Raw genomic sequence first — 20028 nt, forward strand, 5'->3', positions numbered from 1 at the left:
CTGAAATCTCTACACTGGCTCCCAGTGGCTGCGAGGATAAAGTTCAAAACCCTTTGCATTGTCCACAAGGCCTTCTGGGGCCTGGGTCCTAAATACCTTCAACTCTCTCTTCCCAAATATCTTCCTCCCCGAGCCCTTCGCTCATCCGCCTCCAACTCCCTCATGGTCAGCCGCTTCTCGAAGCAACGAGCTGGGGGTAGATCTCTCTCCGCGGCAGGGGCCTCCCTCTGGAACAGCCTTCCTGCCTCCCTGAAACTTGAGGAGAACCACCTCCGGTTCCGGAAGCACCTCAAAACCTTCCTCTTTGCTTCTGCTTTCTCTCTCCCTCTCCCCTGCTGAACAGCTAATTAAATTCTTCACTAAACTGCACTGATCCTGCAACTTGACCACTCTAAACTGCCTTCGGTCCTGGTCCCAGTCACTGATCCCCTGGAACCCCTCTGCACTACGGGACTGTCTCTGTATCCCTACAGCCCCCCCCCTTCCCCAGCACTTGCTCTGCACTTACCTTGCACTTGCCACTAGCTGGCCCTTTTTTATTTATTACTTACGCCACTTACCTTTACTGCACTCCCCCCCCCTCCCCTTGCACTTTTCCCCCCTCCCCCACCCCTGCACTTGCGCGATCGGAATGACACCTGGCCTAGTAGGATCGTTTGTTTTGTCTCCCCTTGTTCCTCCCCTCCCTGCCTCGTCGCGCCTTGAAACACCTGTGTATAGGCGCGTTACAAATATCATATCACATACCAGTGTAGGATACGTTGCCATGCTACAGAATGTGCCCTTGAAGGTAAAGGAACCAAACTTCATATTCCACCACTTTAATTTGCTTGTCCAAATAACTCAAAAATGTATGTCAAATTTAATTTATTGACCACTGTATTACAGTTAAATAAATGGAGCAATGTGTGACCATATTGTGGAGCCGCAACTGAAACAAAGTCATTTGGTGCTGGATCAAAATGAAAAATAACTATTTATAGAGCATAAGCTAGCTAACATATCAGTTTTTATTTTAAAATAATCTAGGATCCAGCAAAGCCATTGATGTTCAAATGCAACTCTCGAGTTGTCATTAGCCAACGTAGATCTGTGACATACAAGTGAATCAACCAACTGCTACCAACAAATTAAAGAATACCTTAAAGTTAATAGAAAATCTCAAATGCTAAAAACTGAGAAATCACTAAATATATTGAACCTACAAAAGTCAATGGAACGAGAAAGAACAATCAGAACTCTGGCCTTTATAAATGGACACTTAATTACTTCTTCATAACTTGACCAGAACACTATCCTTGAAATACAAATATCTTCTCAAACATGACATTAATCCTCTAAGGTCAAAGAGGATCATAGGGACCTTTGCATTGCTCAATTGTTATTATAATAAACCACTAACTATGAAAACCTGCAGAAAATATTTCAATTTGACTCAAAATAAGCAGATGCCCCAAGACAGCTGCTATTCTTTTATTAGCAAATGTGCCAGCAACCAAAATAAAGTGACCTATTGGATTAAACATTTTTTAAACAATTTCTAGCTTTGTAGCTTGTCAGTTATGAGACAGTAAAGGAGCAGTGTTGCAGAAAACTAAGAATTGTGAAATAATGCAGCCTTTGTATTCCTCATTAATCAAGTATTCACAGCACAAAAACTAGATCCTCTCAACATTTCACTTGATGAATGGCTCAAGATGGGTATAGAGGGATACAAAAGTGCACTGAGTTGGTGAAAAACGTTGATTAACTTCAACAAAATGTTAACTTGTTACACAAATTGAACACATTTTAGAACAAATGTTTTAATTTTAATGTTTAATTCATTACTTGTGAAGAACCTCTTCAAGAAACTGAGAATCAATAACCTGCTGCGACAAGCAAAGACAGGACAGGGACAGACATTAAACAAGTTAGTCCTTTTAGATCCAATGCCCATTGCCTTCTCCTAAAATCAATTGAAGGCACTAAACATATGCAGAGTGGGACAACTACATCTTTTTCATACGTAATTGTTTCAAAAGATGTGACAAAGTCACACCAAACGCAGTGAAGATCAACGATTGACATTCAAATTGAAGCGAACATGTGAATGGTGTCACACATTAAATTAGCAGCTGAACACCAATCAATTTTGAACAGAAAAAATAACAAAAGTATCTGAACAAAGCAAGATTGTCAGTAAATATTTATCACAAGACCTCTATGTGCATGAAGCACCAATCAATGAAGGAAATGCTGCCCTAGTACTTTACAATTTAAAGTCAGTGCATTTTTAGATATAAAAATAAACTTTAGATTTACCAGTATAAAAAGAATAACATGATTGTAAACGAAGGCAAGTAGAAAACACTGAAGGTTCGAACGATAAACACCTACAACCTTGGCACCCAGATGCATTGACCTTTGAGTACCAAGTATGTCATTAGTCTGGCTTCATTTTTATTCAAAATAAAAGATACTCACATGACATGGAATGCACTAATACTCAAAACCCTATGTCAACTGCTGCCTATGTACAGTAAAGGGGTTCTCTGTTAGAAATGGAATGTACGTACATGTGTTAACCTTCATTTTTTTTCTGGTAACTGCATCATAATACACCACTGTGGAATGACTACAGTTTTTGTATATTATATATCTATAGATCTATCTCTATAAGAGAGAAAACAGTACAATCATTTAATAAAGCATCTCTTCATCTGCAACTGTGTGGCCCGTTTCCAAAGGTAAGTGCATCACCTTACAAATTCAATTATAACATATGTAATCTGTAAAATTCCCCTTTCAGTTACAGGTACACAGAAAATGCCACTCTGAAGTTGAAACAATTATTAAGTCACCCAATACATATCAATAAATTCTACCAGAGCTGATAGACGATGACTTGCCACCTCGGGACCCACCACGCCCTTGAACCCCAGAGCCACTTCGCCCTCTTGGTACTGGACGTCTTCTATTATCTGGCTGATAACGACTTTCCCGATCATCTTCCCCTGCCAGCGACCAATCACTCAATTCATCTTTTCTTTCAGATTCAGTTTCCGAAGGATTAGACAGTTCAGAATTTGTACCTTCCAAAGCAAAGACAAATTCACATTTGTCACATTGAAGAGAACAAGCAAAATGAAAACAGTTTGGTGCAAAATGAAAAGTAGCAGAATTAGGTACAATTACAGTCAAATTGGAGACATTAACATGGCATCAGATATAATCTAAGAACTTTAGCATGCACTACCATTGCACTTCTATGTAGTATACAATCTCAATTAGAGGAGGAACATATTTTTAAGCTGGCCAAAACACTGCACTAAACCATGCATGCTCAGATCATTTTAATATCATTTCAATAATAAATATAGGTCAACACTATTAGCACTATATTGCACACCAACAAATGAAACTAAATCCTGCGAATTAGAGCTTGGAAGAATCTTGGGGCCAGATCTCCCGTTTGCTCTCCTCAGAAGGAAGGCATTTGCATCTCGAACTTCTATCCTACTACCTTTTTATCTTTGGTATATGGAAGTCCTTCCACACTCTGACTTAGAGGGATTAGGTAGAAATAGAGCCTTGCCGCAATCAGGACATTCATCAATGATGCACCTCGATTCACCAGGCCATACTATCAGGACATTTGCTAAAGGTATTTGTTGCCAGATAACTTTGTTTTGAAATGGATAAAAATGATGTGCATGTTTGTGCAGCCGGATTAATAGGTAAATGTCTTTTGGGTTTTAAAAAAGGGGGTCTGAGGAGTGGATCAGACGGAGCACTCCATTACTCTTAACTAATACAGATAAACAAATGATTCAATGGACCAATACCCCCGTTGTGAATTGATCAGAGAACGTGGAAATGTGCACCCACATAAAATGAGGCGCGATAAATTATTTGTAAACGTGCAGTCCTTACTGAAATGATATGAGTAGAAAAACGAAAATAAAAAGGAAAAAAAAACTGGGTTTTCATTTATATATTTTCTGCCTGCACTTTTAAATGCAGAAAATAATTGCATTTTTGAGCTATCCAGAAAACTATTGTAATGAAAACTGTTGAAAAACAAAGGTATTCTATGGGGTTTCATAGCTGGCGGCCAAACAATAAGGAGAGTAGCGCTTGTGTCCAGACCAAGCACAGTTGATCAAAAGGAGAAAACTAGCATGGGCAGTACCACGCAAAGCGTGCTTTTCATTTTCATAAATAAGCTTCCATGGCTCTGCAAATGTAAAGCAGTATTACAACTGAAAGGCACGAATGAACAGAAAGTTGCTGACAAAATAAAAAGCAAGTAACGCATTAATTTGCCCATAAGTAATGAATGCTTAACTATTGCAATACATTTATAATAAATTACCATAACCCGATGTATAATTGGGTCCCCTGCGACCTCGACCTCTTCCACTATATGACCTTCCACCACGAACAGAGGAAACAGTACTTTCATCCGTAGTATAGCCTTTCTCCTTTTCAATTCCTCTACTAGATGGCGGTCTGAAGCCCATACCAATCTGGCGCAACTGCTCATCAATTTGCAGCCTCTCCATCCTTAGTTGCTCTACCTCCTGAGTAAAAATCAAATAATATTGCACGATTACACTATGCAAAAATAAATTTCAAATGCAAGTGCAAAGTGTGAGATGAATGCATACTAAAAAATGAAACTTGCATAAAAGTTGCAATGAGAAAACATAAAACACTGTACCTTTAAGTAAGCAATATGGTATTCTAACAGAACTTGCACGTTTCCAATGCTTTCCTTAGTGCCAACAAATACAAATGGAACCATTCCCTGAAAGAAAAACATATAAACTTTAAAGGCATTATCCGTCAGACACATTGAAAGGACTAGGGCATGTATTAACATTCAAAGCACACGTTTTAAAGAGGCTAAAAACATATCCAGTAAACATTGCTTGTTTTACAGATTTGTTTTAACTGACATTCGGAGATACCATACTAAAATCAAAAGGGAATGGGACAAACAATGAAATGACTATTACATTTCATCACTGCCTTTCTGTGTCACCTTACCTCGCAGTACAGTGTCATAATACTATTAAATTCCACATTTTCATTCTTTCCATTAGTCGTTAAAACGCATTTAGAAACTCAAGTGAAAACTTAACTCACATCTTCTCTCGGTAGTTTGTTTTCATTGTCCCCTTCAATTCTCACCCTAACTACTCCCGATTTGTCCACAATTTCTTGAATCACTTTTCCATTTTTTCCAATCACCTTTCCTGTAACAAAATACATGTTTAAAATTGAAAATCGAAGTGTCATCACGGTTTCATAATTACAAAAAAGACTAACGGAAAACTGCACCATACATTTATAATCAATCTGCATGTAAACATTGATAGCAAATACATCATTTTTCAAAATGTACGTCAGAAAGATCAGTTTATTTACACGTTATTATCTACAGTCACTTCAAAGGCAACAGAGCCAAAATCCACCAGTCTAAAAATGAAAGAACTCCCTCAGAATTGCTGAGTAGGACAAAAAGGTGTGCTCAATTCATACATGTAGAAAAAATTATAAGTTACTCACTGTAGTGACTAACATACTCCTTAGTTCCCTTTCCTCGGTACTGCATGAGCGTCCCTTACAAAGGACTGGAGACAGAACCTTTTCACCAGAGAAAACCTTCTTCCCCTTTAAATGTAGAGGCATGCGGGAGTGCGGCCCTGGGAGCATGTGCTGCCCCGACTCCAGCGCCACACCTCAGTGCCCATTGACGCGTCGACAATAGATTTAACATTGCCTAATGACACCATTATAAAAGGGGGGAAGATGGTGGGACGTAAGGATGAAAGAGAAGAACAAGTTACTCCTTACCTGGTAACTTTCTTTCGATGGGATGTTCCACCGACGTATTCCTGATCTATGATATTTGTATCTCCAGCTTGCTGGCCTCGGAAACATTTTTTGCCAGTAGAGGGCGCTGTGCGTCGACATCCGTCGAGTAGGTGTTCCTCGACAGCCACCGTATCGAAGCAGACGTCATCATGCCCATGAATGGCCACGCGCAGCATCCGTTGCTCAGTTCCGTTTTGTAGAGTAAGGTAGTTATTGCATGAATGGTTACTACCCTTGAAGGAGCGATAGATGCAACCACAAGGGAAATGTTACTGCTGGATGGATGGGAGGGGCGATAAGGGATACGTCGGAGGAACATCCCATCGAAAGAACGTTACCAGGTAAGGAGTAACTTGTTCTTCGAAGGGATTGTGTCCTCCAACGTATTCCTTATCTATGATAGACTCCCATAGCAGTGGTATGTAATTGTAGGCGGGAGTAAGAGAAACCCTGTTACTCTTTAAGAATGAACAGAGTGTAACACAGCTTTGCCAAATCTAGTCTCTTGACTAGAGGAGGAATCCAGGCTATAAAATTTGGTAAAGGTATGTGCGGACGACCATGTGGCAGCCGCAAATATGTCTCTAATTGGTACCCCTCTTTGAAGAGCTGAGGAGGCTGCGATACCCCTGGTCGAATGAGCCCTTAAATTTTGAGGGGCTCTTTCCCTGCCAGTTTGTAGCATTGCAGAATGGCTAAAATAATCCATCTGGAGATGGTTTGTTTGGTTATTGGTAATCCCAACTTATGTCCTGCGTAACCTACAAAGAGTTGGTCTGCTTGTCTAATTTTAGCAAGTCTACTGATATAAAAACTCAAGGCTTGCTTAGGGTCCAGCCCCCCGGATGGGGAGGAGGATAGAATGAAGGCAAAAGTAATCTTCGGAGTAGTGTGAAATTCAGAAACTACCTTTGGGAGGAAGTTAGGCTTCACCTGTAGAACAACTTTGTCCTTGTGAAAAATTGTATGAGGAGGTTTACAAGATAGGGCTTGTATCTCGCTAACCCTTCTAGCAGATGTTAATGCTACCAATAAAACAGTTTTGAAGGTGAGAAGCTTCAATGAACAAGAGTGGAGTGGTTCAAAGGGAGCACCCTTTAGGAAGTTTAAAACTAGATTTAAGTCCCATAAGGGAACTTGGAACGGTCTTGGAGGGTAAACAGTAGTTAGACCTTTCAGGTATTGTATTACCAATGGAATTTTGAAATACGATGGCTCCTCTGCAGTGCGCTTAAAGATCGATAGCGCTGCGAGATAGCCCTTAATAGTGCCAACTTGAAGGCCTGAATTTGCCAAATAAAGGAAGAAGGATAACACCGCAGGTGTACCACATGAAAAGGGTTCGATATTCTTTTTTCTGCACCAGCTGCAAAATATATTTCAACGGCAGTGTTATAGAGTCTTAGTTGCTGGCCTTCTGGCCGAAAGCAACACCTCCATGACGTCATCTGGAAGGTCCCAATCCTTGTACCTCAACCTTTCAGATACCAAGCGTGAAGGCTGAGGGTCTTGATGGCTGGATGGAGAACCTGACCTCCCTTCTGCGAGAGAAGATCCTCTCTGCACGGTAGACGAATTGGAGGATGGATGGACATGTCCAGAAGGTCCGGGTACCACGTTCTCCTGGCCCAATCCGGGGCAATTAGGATCATGGTCTTCCGAAACCTTCTCAACCTCCTGATCATTTGAGGAATGACAGGGACCGGAGGAAACGCGTACAGAAGTGGGAACTCCCAGTCCACTACGAACGCGTCTCCTAGAGCTCCTCTCGGGGGAAATTGCCTTGAGCAAAATTTGTCGCACTTCCTGTTGATACTGGTGGCGAACAGATCCACTTGAGGGGTTCCCCAAAGGGCGAAGATCTCTTGAAGGACTTCCTGAGCTATCTCCCACTCGTGGGAGACTGTGTTCTGCCTGCTCAGAGCGTCCGCTGTCAAGTTCTTCTCTCCGGCTAGGTGAATTGCCGATAGAGAGATTCCTTCCTGAATTGCCCATAACCAGAGCTGCATCACCTCTCTGCACAGTGGCAGTGACCCTACGCCGCCTCTTTTGTTGAGGTAGTGCATGGCCACTGTATTGTCCGTCATTATCAGGACGTTTCTCCCCCGTACAGACGGCAGAAAAGCCTTTAGTGCCAGTCTGATGGCTCTCAGCTCCAACAGGTTGATGTGTAGTCTGGACTCCGATGGAGACCAACAACCGCTGATGGTCAAGTCGTTGGCATGGGCTCCCCACCCCGTGAGTGAGGCGTCTGTGACTACTGTTATCTCCGGCCATGGTTGCCAAAACAGTTCTCCTTTCAAGATGTTCTCTGGAGAGGCCCACCATTGAAGGTCGTGGGCTACCTTGTCCAGAATCCGGAGGAGATCTGTCATCCTCCCTGAGAATTGTGACCACTGAGTCCTCAGTGCCCATTGAAGGGATCTCATTCTCAGGCGAGACTCTGGCACAAGGGATATGCAGGATGCCATGAGGCCTAGCAACCTCAAAACGTCGTAGGCTGGGAGACGTTGGGCATTTTGAAACCTGGTGACCATCTGCAGAATATCTTGAGCCCTCACCTCTGGTGGCGAGGCTTTTCCCAGGGACGTGTCCAGGACTGCTCCAATGAACTGGAGTCTCTGTTTTGGTATCATCTGTGACTTCTTTAAATTGAGGGAGAAGCCCAGCTTGTGAAGGAAGTGGCAGACATAATCTAGTTGGATCCGAGCTTGTTCCGAAGAAACTGCTCTGATCAACCAATCGTCCAGGTAGGGGTAGACTTGAATCCCTTCCCTCCTTAGACTTGCAGCCACAACCGACATTAGCTTGGTGAAGTCCCTCAGGGCGGAGGTCAGCCAAATGGCAGAACTCGAAATTGATAATGAGAGTTGCCAATTGCGAACCTCAGGTACCTCCTGTGCTTGGGATGGATTGGCACATGGAAATAAGCATCCTGAAGGTCCAGAGATACCAACCAGTCCTGAAGCTGAAGGGCCTGAAGGATCTGAGAGAGAGTTACCATCTTGAACTTGTCCTTCCTGAGGAACTTGTTCAATTCTCGTAAGTCCAGGATGGGTCTCAGTCCTCCGTCCTTCTTTGGTATGAGAAAGTAGGGGGGAGTACCAGCCCTTGTTCCTGTCCGCTACAGGTACCGGTTCTATGGCACCTTTCTCTAGCAGGTCTACAATTTCCTGCAAGAGGAGCGGATCCGGCACTTTCAGAGAGCTGTTCCCCGGTGGATGCTAGCCGGAAGCGGCTTGTGCTGGCCCTCGTATGCTTCTTTGCTGGCTGAGACCATCCAGCGGGAGATGGAGGCCTTGGAAGCCTGATAGCTTGGTCTTGCACCTCCGAAAGTGACAAATAGGGCGTCTGATTTGCAGAAGCCCTTGGTCCGGTCAAGGTAGAATTTCAGGGCACGCCTGACATATAGGCAGTGCAGAACTCTCAGCGCCTCGGCCTTAGGATCTGCAAAAAACATAGGAAGGACTATTTACTCGTTCAAATGGAAAGCTGACGGCACCGTAGGCAGAAATGGTGGGTGTGTTCGCAGGACTACTTTGTGAAAGTTAATATTTGGTTCTGAGGCGACCAGCGTCTGGATTTCGCTGACTCTGCGAGCTGAGGTGAGGCCGACCAGTAAGGCTGCCTTAATGGTGACCAACCTGATGTCCGCGGATGCCATTATCTCAAACGGTTTGTGTGCCAGGACGCCCAAGACTATATTCAGATCCTATACGGGGTGTGGCCTCTTGATGGGCGGGTAGAGCCTTGCGAGCCCCTTCAAATGTTTGACAATCGGATTGGAGGAAGAGGAGAAGACCCCCTCCTCCGAATTCATGTAAACTCCGATGGCTGCAGGGTAAGTGTTTGTAAGCGGGGTGGATGACCCTGCCCCCATGCTGCGCCAGAAGATGTGCTGGGCCCACCGGAAGGTGAATAGGAGGCATCTCTAAGAGGCTGAGCAGCTCCAAGAACCATGGCCTGGCTGGCCACCAGGGAGCTATTAGGATAATGTTGAGCTGGCGAGACTCCTTGATCTTGCAAATCACTCTATGAATCAGCGGAGTGGGTGGGAAGGCATACGCTGTCATACCGTTAGTCCGAAATGCGTTGCCCTGGCAGCCGGGGCCCTGCCCATGCCAGGAGGCGAACTGAGGGCACTTCTTGTTGTGCATGGTGGCAAAAAGGTCCACCTGGGGGAGACCCCATCTGTTGAAGATCTCCTGAATAACTAGGTTGTTTAGCTGCCACTCGTAATTGTCCGCTCCCAACCTGCTGAGGCTGTGCGCCTCCAGGTTGGATTCCCCCGGAAGGTGGACTGCTGTGAGGTAGATGTCATTTTCCAGGGCCCAATCCCACATGCCGAATGCCAGTCTGCACAGTGAGGGGATCTGGTGCCTCCCTGCTTGTTGACATAGTACATGCTGGTCGAGTTGTCCGTCTGGATGAGGACAACCCTGCCCCTGAGAAGGGGAAGGAATGCTCTGAGCGCTACCCAGATGGAATTCAGCTCCAACCAACTGATGTGGTATTCCTGCTCCTGTCGAGTCCAGGTGCCACAGACGGAGAGATCATCCAGGGTGGCCCCCCCCAGCCCTCGAGCAAGGAGTCCCTGGTGATGGTAACCTTTGGGGGGGGAGGCCGGAAGGGCTTGCCCGTCCGCAGGTTGCAGTAACTGGACCACCATGTGAGGTCCTGGCGGAGAGATAGAGGAACATCTCGGATTGAGAGCCTCGCTCCTGGTTCCATGAAGCCGCAAAGTGCAGCTGAATCCTCCTCAGTCTCGTGTGGGGGACGGCTAACAGGACCGCTGCCAAGAGACCCAGAAGATGTTGGTACCACCAGGACGAGCTCACCTCTCTGCTGAGGAAGTGAGTTGTGGCCCTCCTGATGGCCGCGATCTTGTCCTCCATTTTTGATTGTGTTCTGTATGGTTTTCTGCCCAGGAGTCCATGTGGGACTCCTGGCAGTGCAGCACTTCCTGTTTTTGGTTTGGTGTACAGACCCATGGGATACCCTTATGGCACCCATGGGTGGGGGTACAACCCTGTGCCCCTAGTGTATGTTTTTGGGCACCTGTTGGTGGCCCACAGAGCAGGGTATGGGTTGGTGGCAGCTCCAGGATGAATTTGACAGGTGCTCCGAGTATCCTCCATTTTGGGATACCCAGGCCTTGCCATTGGAATCAGTTGATTCCCGATAAGAAACAAGATGGCCCCTGTGGCCTCTTGCTTTCTATTGCCCGTTACCTTGTTGGGAAGCCCTGACTGACTGTTGGGTGGAAATTCCAAATATGGTGTTTTTCTGAAGTCCAGTCCAGACTGGTGGGACCTGGGTGAATGGAGCGTGTGACCAATATGCACTTCTTGTTGTGGATGTCTGGTTTCTGGTATGAGAGACAAAGACTGAGACAGCCCTGCCCGAAACTGGCCTGAATGCAGTATGTAGTGTTGAATGGCTGGGTACCCATTCCTTGTTGTGAGTGTCTGAGACGGAGGAGGATGGCCTGAATGCACTGTGTGCCTGATTGGCTGACTGACTGCATGAATGCCCTTCTGTATGATTGGCTGCTGAGTGTGACCCAGCAGTGTGGATGAGAGACAGGATAGTATGTCTGGGGACCTCTCACCACTGCAAATTGTTCAGAAGCTGTGTCTACACTTTTAAGAGTAACCTGAACTGCTGATCCTCGACGCCCAGCTGGAAGAAGACGACTTGCTGTTGCATTTGCTTCGACCTGAACTGAAAGCTGCCGAATTCGTCAAAGACTGATCCGAGAGAGGACCTGGTAAGGCGCCCGCTTCCCGTACTCCGAGGGACCATCGAGCACTGCTGACCTTCGCGGAAGCTCCCTGGGATTCAGACCCTCGAAAGGCTGCCGAACGGAGACGGGACCGCCGAGGAGATCGAAGTGAAGCACCAGGACTTCGCCGCCGTCGAAGTCCATTGCCGTCGACCAGGGTTCTCAGGTTTGTGTAACCGCTGGAGGCCTGTCGAAGCTGTGTTGCCCCAGAAGAGGGGACCGCTTGACGCCATGCCACCAACATCCGTAGCCGCCCGCTCCTTTGCCTAAGAACATTTGAATCGAAGGACTCCCTTGCCTGCACCGACGACCCTTTTATCCTGCCAGAGAGAGTCAAGGCCGCCGACGCGCCGAGGAGTATCCGCCAGTGGGTTTCCCGCCACCTGAAGGCCACAAAGACTTCGATGACTCGACGCCCTTGCTGGGCCACAGTTCTTCTGAAACTCTTTGCGGTCCAGAACTATCAAACGCCGAGGTGCCCCGCACACCTCATCCTCGCAGGACATCGCCGACAAGCACTGCCTGGGTCGACGCCGTGGTCTCGGCACCCTCGAACTCATCATCAACGCCAAGTTCACTTTCTTCGACGCCTCTCGACGATCCGTGACTCCTGCTTGAAAGGGGGTCACTCAGGAAGGATCCATCGACGCTTCTTCGAAGAACCTGCTCCACCAGGTACATTGGGGGGTAAACACGTTATAGGAGGAAATAAGACTATTGAGCAATATATGGACTGGACTTGTGCTATATCTTTATTTTACAGGTTGCCCAGGTGGGGGAGGGGGATCTCCACACAACTGTGTTTAGGTAACTGACTGTCATGATGCCTACCTCCAAGGAGCCAGGTCCGACCCAGCAACCCCAGAGGCAGGCATCATTCCCCCCAGGGAAGTGCCAGTGGGCCCAAGCTGGGGCCCTTTGGACACAAGGCGCCAGGCTCATGTTGGACCCCTGTCCTGGCGCCTTAGGCGCCAGGCTGATAAAGCTAGACATGTGTTCACGTGTTTTAATGTGCACTTACCTGATGCAGACCATGCTGCTACATCCAGGCCCAGGCCTGAATGGAACTACTTTACCTGTGGGACTACTTTCCCCTGGGTGTGGTCAGGGAAGGATACATACCTGATCGGTGGAAGGATACATACCTGGAACTTCTTCCAAAGCTATTTAAACCACGCCCGATCAGCAACTCACGCTTCGCGTTGTTCTGCTCCTCGCAGCTGGACGCTCACCGTGTCAGCTCCTGCATCTGGACTTCAGCCACGCCTGTCAGCATCCTGGGTCACCTGCTAAGAGAGAATTGGAGAGAAAGAAGACTTTACCTGCTAAAGCTGCATCACAGAGACATCACACCGTCGATCCTGAAGGGAAGACCTTTTTAAAAGCATTTCGCTTTGATCGCTGCAGCGCTGCATTTCACTCACCTTTCCTGGGCACCTCCATCTTCAGCAGCGATCATCCGGATCCGCAGCCACTTCCCAGAGCCTAGAGAGAAAAAGACAAGAACACAAGGTGAGAGAAGGAAGGGAATAGGAAAAGCTCACTTACCTGCTGGGTCATTCCCATTTCATTTCGGGTCCTGCCGCTTCCTGGCATTCCGGACCCCGGCCCCTATGGGGAAAAAAGACAAAGACATTGAATGAGCGAATGCAAAGACATTACCCGAACGCTCATCCAGAACTTACCTGTCATTTACTGGAACTGCACGTTTCACTTCGGGTCGGCGCCATATCTCCGGCATTCCGAACCCCGGCCCCTAAGGGGAAAAAGACATAAGCGTTAGCGCTTGCTGCAATAAGACAATGAACATTATTATTAAGCTTGAACTTTTGAACTTGCTACAGAACTCTTACAGCGCCTTACCTGAATAGTCAAGCTTATTTGAACTCCCATCAAACCTCAATCCAGTGAAGTAACTGGGTTTCAACGCGCCCCTGCATCTGAAGCAGGATGGAGAACTAATCCTTCCAGACCCTAAGGTGAGACTTCACGGGGAATCGTGAAAGGGTATCGTGGAGGGTTGGAAGGGAGTGGAAGACTTGAGCATTATTCCGTCAGTAGGTAATACTCCCTTTTCACGAACAGGGTAATATTCCTGCGAGCCAGAGAAGCCAGAGTAGAGGGGCCCTACCTGTCCATCTTCAGAGTCCTGCGCTTCACCATTGAAGAAGCATCAGCACTCGAAGCCAGACCTGCGCCTCCGTGGGAATCAGGTGAGCGTGACACTGACTCAGTATTCTGCCTATTGTTTCAACCATCTTGCTTTCCCTCCTCTCTCTATTGCTTGTTCCCTTTTTATGGATCTGTGTGACATTTTAACAGTATAGTTGATGCACTTTAAAGAGGTCTGATAATATTGGTGGTACCACTTTAGAATTGTATATATTTGCCCTTGTTGACTTCTGAGTACAAAGTAAGTTATTGTGATAGTGTACATACCTTTGAATATTAATTATATAAAGACTGTTTTCAGTAATACAGTGTGTGGACATTCCTTTGTGGGGGCTTGGGGACTACACTGTACTTAAGAACCAGCCTGCATCACCTCCTGAGGAGCTAGGCCTCGATTGCTCGACCACGTACCAATAGAGAATCTTGGCTGGGCTCCTCTGTGCCTCTCCTCTACCATACAGAGAGCAGAAGTACAGACACCCCCTCCAGTCTTTACAAATGGAAACACCTTCTCTGAGCATGCGTCCCAGATGAGGCCCAAGAATTTCTGTCTGCATGGGCTGCAGCTACGACTTCCTGAGATTGAGCGAAAAGCCCAGATTGTGCAGTGTGTTGATAAGGAAATGTGAAGAGTGGTGAACCGCTTCTGGAGCTGTAGCCCTGACGAGCCAGTCGTCGAGGTATGGGTAGATGTGGAGGCCCTGCACTCTGAGGATGGCAGCCACTGTATTCATGAGTCTGGAAAAGACGCTGGGGGACAAGTTGAGGCCAAATGGAAGGACCTTGTATTGGAAATGGTAACCCATGATCCTGAACTGTAGGAAAGAACGATGGGGCTGCCAAATCGGGATGTGGGGGTCCTTCAGATCCAGGGAGCACATCCAGTCTCCCCTTGCACAATGTCTCCGCTCTAAAAGGTGGTGCAACCATCTTGAATTTTGTAGAGGTAAGGACAGGTTGAGAGTGGAAAGGTCTAGCACAACTCATGCCTGCCTGGTTCTTTTTCTGAATGGCGAAAATCCTGGAGTAAACACGCTGGGACGGGACTTCCTCCACTGCCCGGCTCTACGAGCGACTGGATCTCCGCCAGAAGATTTGTTGTCCCAACCTGTGGAAGTGGAAGGGATGAGGGAGGAGAGGATGGAATGGGCAGGCGGTACCCCATAGATACTACGTATAGGATCCAGGGGTCCATGAAATTCTGGTGCCAGAAATGTGCAAGGAGAGCAAGCCTGCTCCCACCGGAAACACATGGACCCGAAAGGGCATGTCATGCCTTCTTTCCCTGGGAGGCTGAGGCGGGGGGACTGAAAAAAGCCCTACACCCCCTTTTTGTTGTTTGCGCTGGCTCTGAGATGGTGAGTGGTCCGGCTGCTTAGATATGCGTTTCTGGAAGTCGCGGAACATTCCATATGTACGACCCTTCTCTGAGCGTTGCTGAGATTGGGTGTAAGATTTGGGAATGGACCTTGTAAGAATGGACAAAGACTTTGCCGTTTGTGAGCTGTTCTTTTTGTCCAGCTCTTCATCCGTAGAGGAGTGGAAGAGGCCCCCTCCTCCGCCGAACAGTAGATCTAGAATGCGCTCCTGGACGTCCAGGTTGAACTTCGTTGCCCAGAGCAAGGCTGTGCACCTCATGTCCGTGGCAATGCAGATGGCCCGGCCCGAGGTATCGATATGCGCCACATTGGATTCCATGCGGTCATGCGCCACGAGCTTGGCCTCCGCTAGCCCCGCCTTAAAGCGAGATTGGCATTGGGAGGGGAGTTCCGGGAGGAAGTCCGCAATTTCCTGCCATAACTGTTGGTTGGCGGCAGCCAGCATAGCATCTGCGTTGGCCTGACGCAGGTGCAAGGAGGCGTTGGAGTAGATCTTCTTGCCGTAGGCCTCCAAGATCTTCTCCTTGCCTAGCAGTGCCGTAAAGGAGGAGGCTGAGGACGACTGAGGGTTGGATTAAAGTGATGCCGCAGCGATCATCGAGGAGTGTGACTGAGGATGGGTCGAGAGCAAGAGAGCGTCGCCTTCCATCTGCCTGTACTTGGCGTCCAGGCGTCAGTTGACCGGCTGGACTGAGTGGGGCTTGAGCCAACCCTTCTTGGCCAGGGAGACTACATTGGTTTGCAGTGGAATCCCCATGTTGGCAGAGGGGCTTCTTGTGAAGACTTCAGCCAGAACCCCCTCTGCCGGCTGTTCAACCTCGGGCTGAGGGAGGCCTAGGTACTCCGTCAGGCCAGCAAGACGTTCATGGAAGGTCCTGGCTGAGGATGGCGTGTCCGGGTCCTCCTCCTCGTTGTCCATGTCCTGCAGATCCAGAGGATCTCTAGGAGGAGGAGGTGTAGATGGCGCCGGAGGCTGGAGTACAGAGACCGCAGCCAGAGGCTGAGGTGGCGGAGGTTGCGGAGTTGGCTGTGGAGCCGGAGGAGGCAGCTGCACCGGGGTCAGGGAGCCCGATGGAGGAGTCTGTGGTGCCGCTAGCATGGCGGGGATGACTTCCCTGACTGCGTCCTTGATGATAACCCCCATCTGAGGAGACCTCCTGAGACAAGGAATTTATTGAAGAGCAGCTCCTCACTGGCCAAAGAGGTGGCAGGGGGTACCGACGGGGTAGTGGGGCACTGCTGGAGCCGCTGCATACCCGGTCCGTATGGATACATGCGAAAGTTGCCCTGCGCATATGAAGGGTAGACTGTAGGCCACGTACCTGGTTGCGACCAGTCCCACCTTGACACTTGTTCTTCGCCAAATTCGTGGAATGGCCTTTGACGGGTACTCCTGTCTCGGCGGCAGCCATTTTGTCGAGCTGCCTGCCACGTGCCTGCAACGTGCCCGAGACGTACTGGCCAGCCCATTGGGTCCAGCCTCGTCCAAAACTCTTGCGTGTGGATCACAAGACCTACCGTGCTCCTCGGGTCTCAGCCCGGTAGGTGTGACACCCTCGACCTGGGGGTCGGTAGAGCTGCGTTTAGGCACCCCCTCGGACGTGTTGCCGGTATTAGGGCATAGCCCCGTGGACGTATTTCTGGTGTCAGGGCGTAGCCCCTCGGCCATTGTGCCAGTAGAAGGGCGTAGACCCAGTACAAGAACCTTCCAGTCCCTCAACACTGCGGATCCTCCCGGACAAGGACCCCTCAACCTGAAGGCCGGTAGCTGTAGCAGCCTCAGTGCATGTGCCGGTGGAAGGACCTGACTGGTCCCTCCCGCGCGGGAGTGTCCCTGGGAAGGAGTCTCCCTTGCGGGGTGCGCTGGAAAATATCGGCCCTACCTTGGACTTGGGACGATGCTTCACAAAGTTCTTGAGATCCTCTGGAGGTGACTTCTGGAAGAGCTCCCTCCACCTTGCTAGTCTGTTCTTCAGCGCCTTCGAGGACAGCGAGTCACACACCGAATGATTACCAACTGTGGTCTGGGCCAAGGCAACGTAGGCAGAGGGTGTGGGGGTCTGAAGTTGGGAAGAGACTGTTGCAGGATGGACACCTGCTGCACCCTGTAGAAGTCGACATGCGGCGGGGAGGAGCATGATGCCCGAGGACCAAGTACCTGAATTATATAAAAGACAAAGACGACAAAGAGAAGAAGTATCCGCATGTGGAAATACATGGCCGAAGCCAAACCCAGGAGTGCTGGTGAATTCGGGCCGCTCCCGTCGACGCGGAAAAGGGGACTGAGGTGTGGCGCCAGAGTCAGGGCAGCGCATGCTCCTTGGGCCGCGCCCCTGCACACCTCTAAATTTAAAGGGGAAGAAGGGTTTTTCTGGTGAAAAAGGTTCAGTCTCCCGTCCTTTGGAAGGGACGCCCATACAGTATGGAGGAAAGAGGACGGGACGTAAGAGTAAGAGGTCTATGGACTAGGATTACAGTAGTCACTATGAGTAACTCACAATCTTACGACCTGTCCCATTTTCATCATATATATGGGAGATTTTTCAAAGCACTTGAATTTACATGTGGTTGTTTATCTCTTTTACTATTTAAGAGGCTTAAGACGTGCACTGTCGTTGTGACAATTTTTAATGAGACCAATGGGTTTATGAATCTTCTGGTTTTGTTTGAGGACTTTCCAAAGTAATTTTTAATGGTTTCATTTTTAATTGCAATATTGTTGATTGTTAAATTTGCTGTGTTTTATGGTTTGTTTTGCTTTACCGAAAGAAACTTTTTTGATGACATGTGGTTGGCAACTTATTAGCTAAACAGATTTTGCAAGACTGGCTGACTAAGCAGTGTAAGATCTTGTGTGGACATCGAGAGAATAGTGCCTGCAGAACGTAGGGAAAGAGGCCCATGTGGCCGTTGATAAGGACGTGTTTCGGGAAGCTTATGGAGCTGGCCTTCACGCAAAACACAGTAGCACGAAGACAACTAGTCGGGGGGTATGTTATACCATTTGTAGGCTTCAAGGAGGACCCTATCCAACCAGCAGTGGTAGATTTTGAGGCCCGTTTACTGGCTTCCATAAGGCCCGTATATTATGAAAAAGCAGGTCAAAAGTTCTAATCTCCCTGGTTCGCTGTAGAGAGTTTAAGGACTTTGCGAACATCCAGGCAAATAAAAGTCCTCCCAGCATCCGACGCTGGATTGCAGATTTCTTGGTTAATTGAACATCAGACACTATTTTGGCCAAAAAGCCAGATGTGTACTCAACATAACTTTGGCTTTATGGAAGACCTTAAACGGTTCCAAATCAAGATAGGGCTTGCAGCTTGCACTCTCCCCTAACTGATATTATGCCCACTAGAAAAGCAGTCTTCCAGTAAACTAAGATCATGTCTACTGTAGCCAAGACCTCAGAACATACAATCTGGTTTTTGTGTTAAGGGCAATATTCAAATACCAGGAAGGTTGAGGAGGCCTAACCAGAAGGTACAACCACAAAAGGTATGTGTAAGAAGGGCTTTTCAAAGCCACTATCTGTGGCAGTACTTAAAAAAGCTCACTAATGGTTAGCAATGTTATTCATAAACGAGTTGAGTTCAGGCCCTCTCTTGTAGCGTAGTCCAAGCAGCAAGGCTACACTAAGGAGGAAGGTGGCACTGTTGTGTTGTATAGTTAACAATTGGCAGAAAAACTACTAAAAAGTGGCGACCCACACAAGTATAAAAATAACACTATTATAGAATTGCACTAATCGTGACGGACGCATCACTCACGGGATGGGGAGCGCATGCCAACAAGTTGACTATCAGTGGTCGTTGGTCTCCGGAGTCCAGACTCCATATCAATTTGTTGGAGTTGAGGGTCGTTAGGCTTGCCCTGAAGGCTTTTCTGCCGACTGTGCGAGGGAAGAATGTCCTGATTCTGACGGACAACACAGTGGCCATGCACTATGTCAACAAAAAGGGGGGGCGGGGGGGGCAGGGTCCCTTCCTCTGTGCAGGGAGGCGATGCAGCTCTGGTTCTGGGCCATCCAGCAGTAAGTTTCTATCTCGGCTGTTCAACTGGCTGGAGACAAACGAGACGGCGGACGCTCTGAGCAGGCAGAGCGCGATCTCTCACGAGTGGGAGCTGTCTCAGGAGATTCTCCTGGAGATCTTTGCCCTTTGGGGGACCCCTCAAGTGGATCTCTTCGCCTCCAGTGTCAACCGGAAGTGCGAAAGGTTCTGCTTGCGGGAATTTCCTCCAAAAGGAGCCTTAGGAGATGCGTTAGTGGTCCTTCCCACTGCTGTACGTGTTTCCTCCAGCCAGTTACCTTCGGCCAGGGTAGCCAAAATGGAGCCCACTTCATCAGATTGCCTTCGACGGCCCACCACAGAAGGTCCTGGGCGACCGAGGGCGGCACCTGAACTGGGTCTGACATCCTGCCGGAGGACTGTGACCATTGCATATTGAGGGCCCATTACAGAGATCTCATCCGCAACCTGACCTCTGGCACCAGAACAACGCAGGATGCCATGAGGCCGAGCCACCTCAAGAACTCGAACGCCGGGAGACTATGGACGTGTTGAAACTTCCACCATCTGCTCAATGTGATGAACCCGCACCTGTGGAGGAAAACACTGCCCCAGGGATGTGCCGAGCACTGCTCCGATGTACTGGAGCCGCTGGGTTGGCATCAAATGGGACTTCAAGTTGAGGGAGAAGCCCAGCTTGTGAAGGGAGTGGCAGGTGACGGACAGATGATCCAGGATGAGCTCGGAAGAGCTGCTTGGGAGAGCGCGCCCTGATCAACCAATTGTCCAAGTAGGGGTGGATGTGAATCTCCCCCCCCCC

The 20028-nt window shown here is 48.2% G+C and overlaps 1 protein-coding gene across 6 annotated transcripts in view; it reads right to left on the minus strand.

The window, feature by feature from the left end:
• The window catches only part of FXR1 (FMR1 autosomal homolog 1), a 1317598-nt gene that overhangs the window by 617393 nt on the left and 680177 nt on the right, over positions 1-20028 (minus strand). For 4 of the 6 annotated variants that reach the window (XM_069618666.1, XM_069618663.1, XM_069618667.1 and 1 more), the window contains 4 exons: positions 5134-5243; positions 4706-4792; positions 4358-4565; positions 2868-3074 (listed from right to left, as the gene is read on the minus strand). In XM_069618666.1, coding sequence (XP_069474767.1) covers positions 2868-3074; positions 4358-4565; positions 4706-4792; positions 5134-5243 — 612 coding nt within the window. The remainder of the gene's footprint in view (positions 1-2867; positions 3075-4357; positions 4566-4705; positions 4793-5133; positions 5244-20028) is intronic. The other 2 variants (XM_069618668.1, XM_069618665.1) reach the window with 1 other exon arrangement.

Source organism: Ambystoma mexicanum, chromosome 10, assembly GCF_040938575.1.
Source record: "Ambystoma mexicanum isolate Mex_15411 chromosome 10, UKY_AmexF1_1, whole genome shotgun sequence".
Taxonomy (NCBI): Eukaryota; Metazoa; Chordata; class Amphibia; order Caudata; family Ambystomatidae; genus Ambystoma; species Ambystoma mexicanum.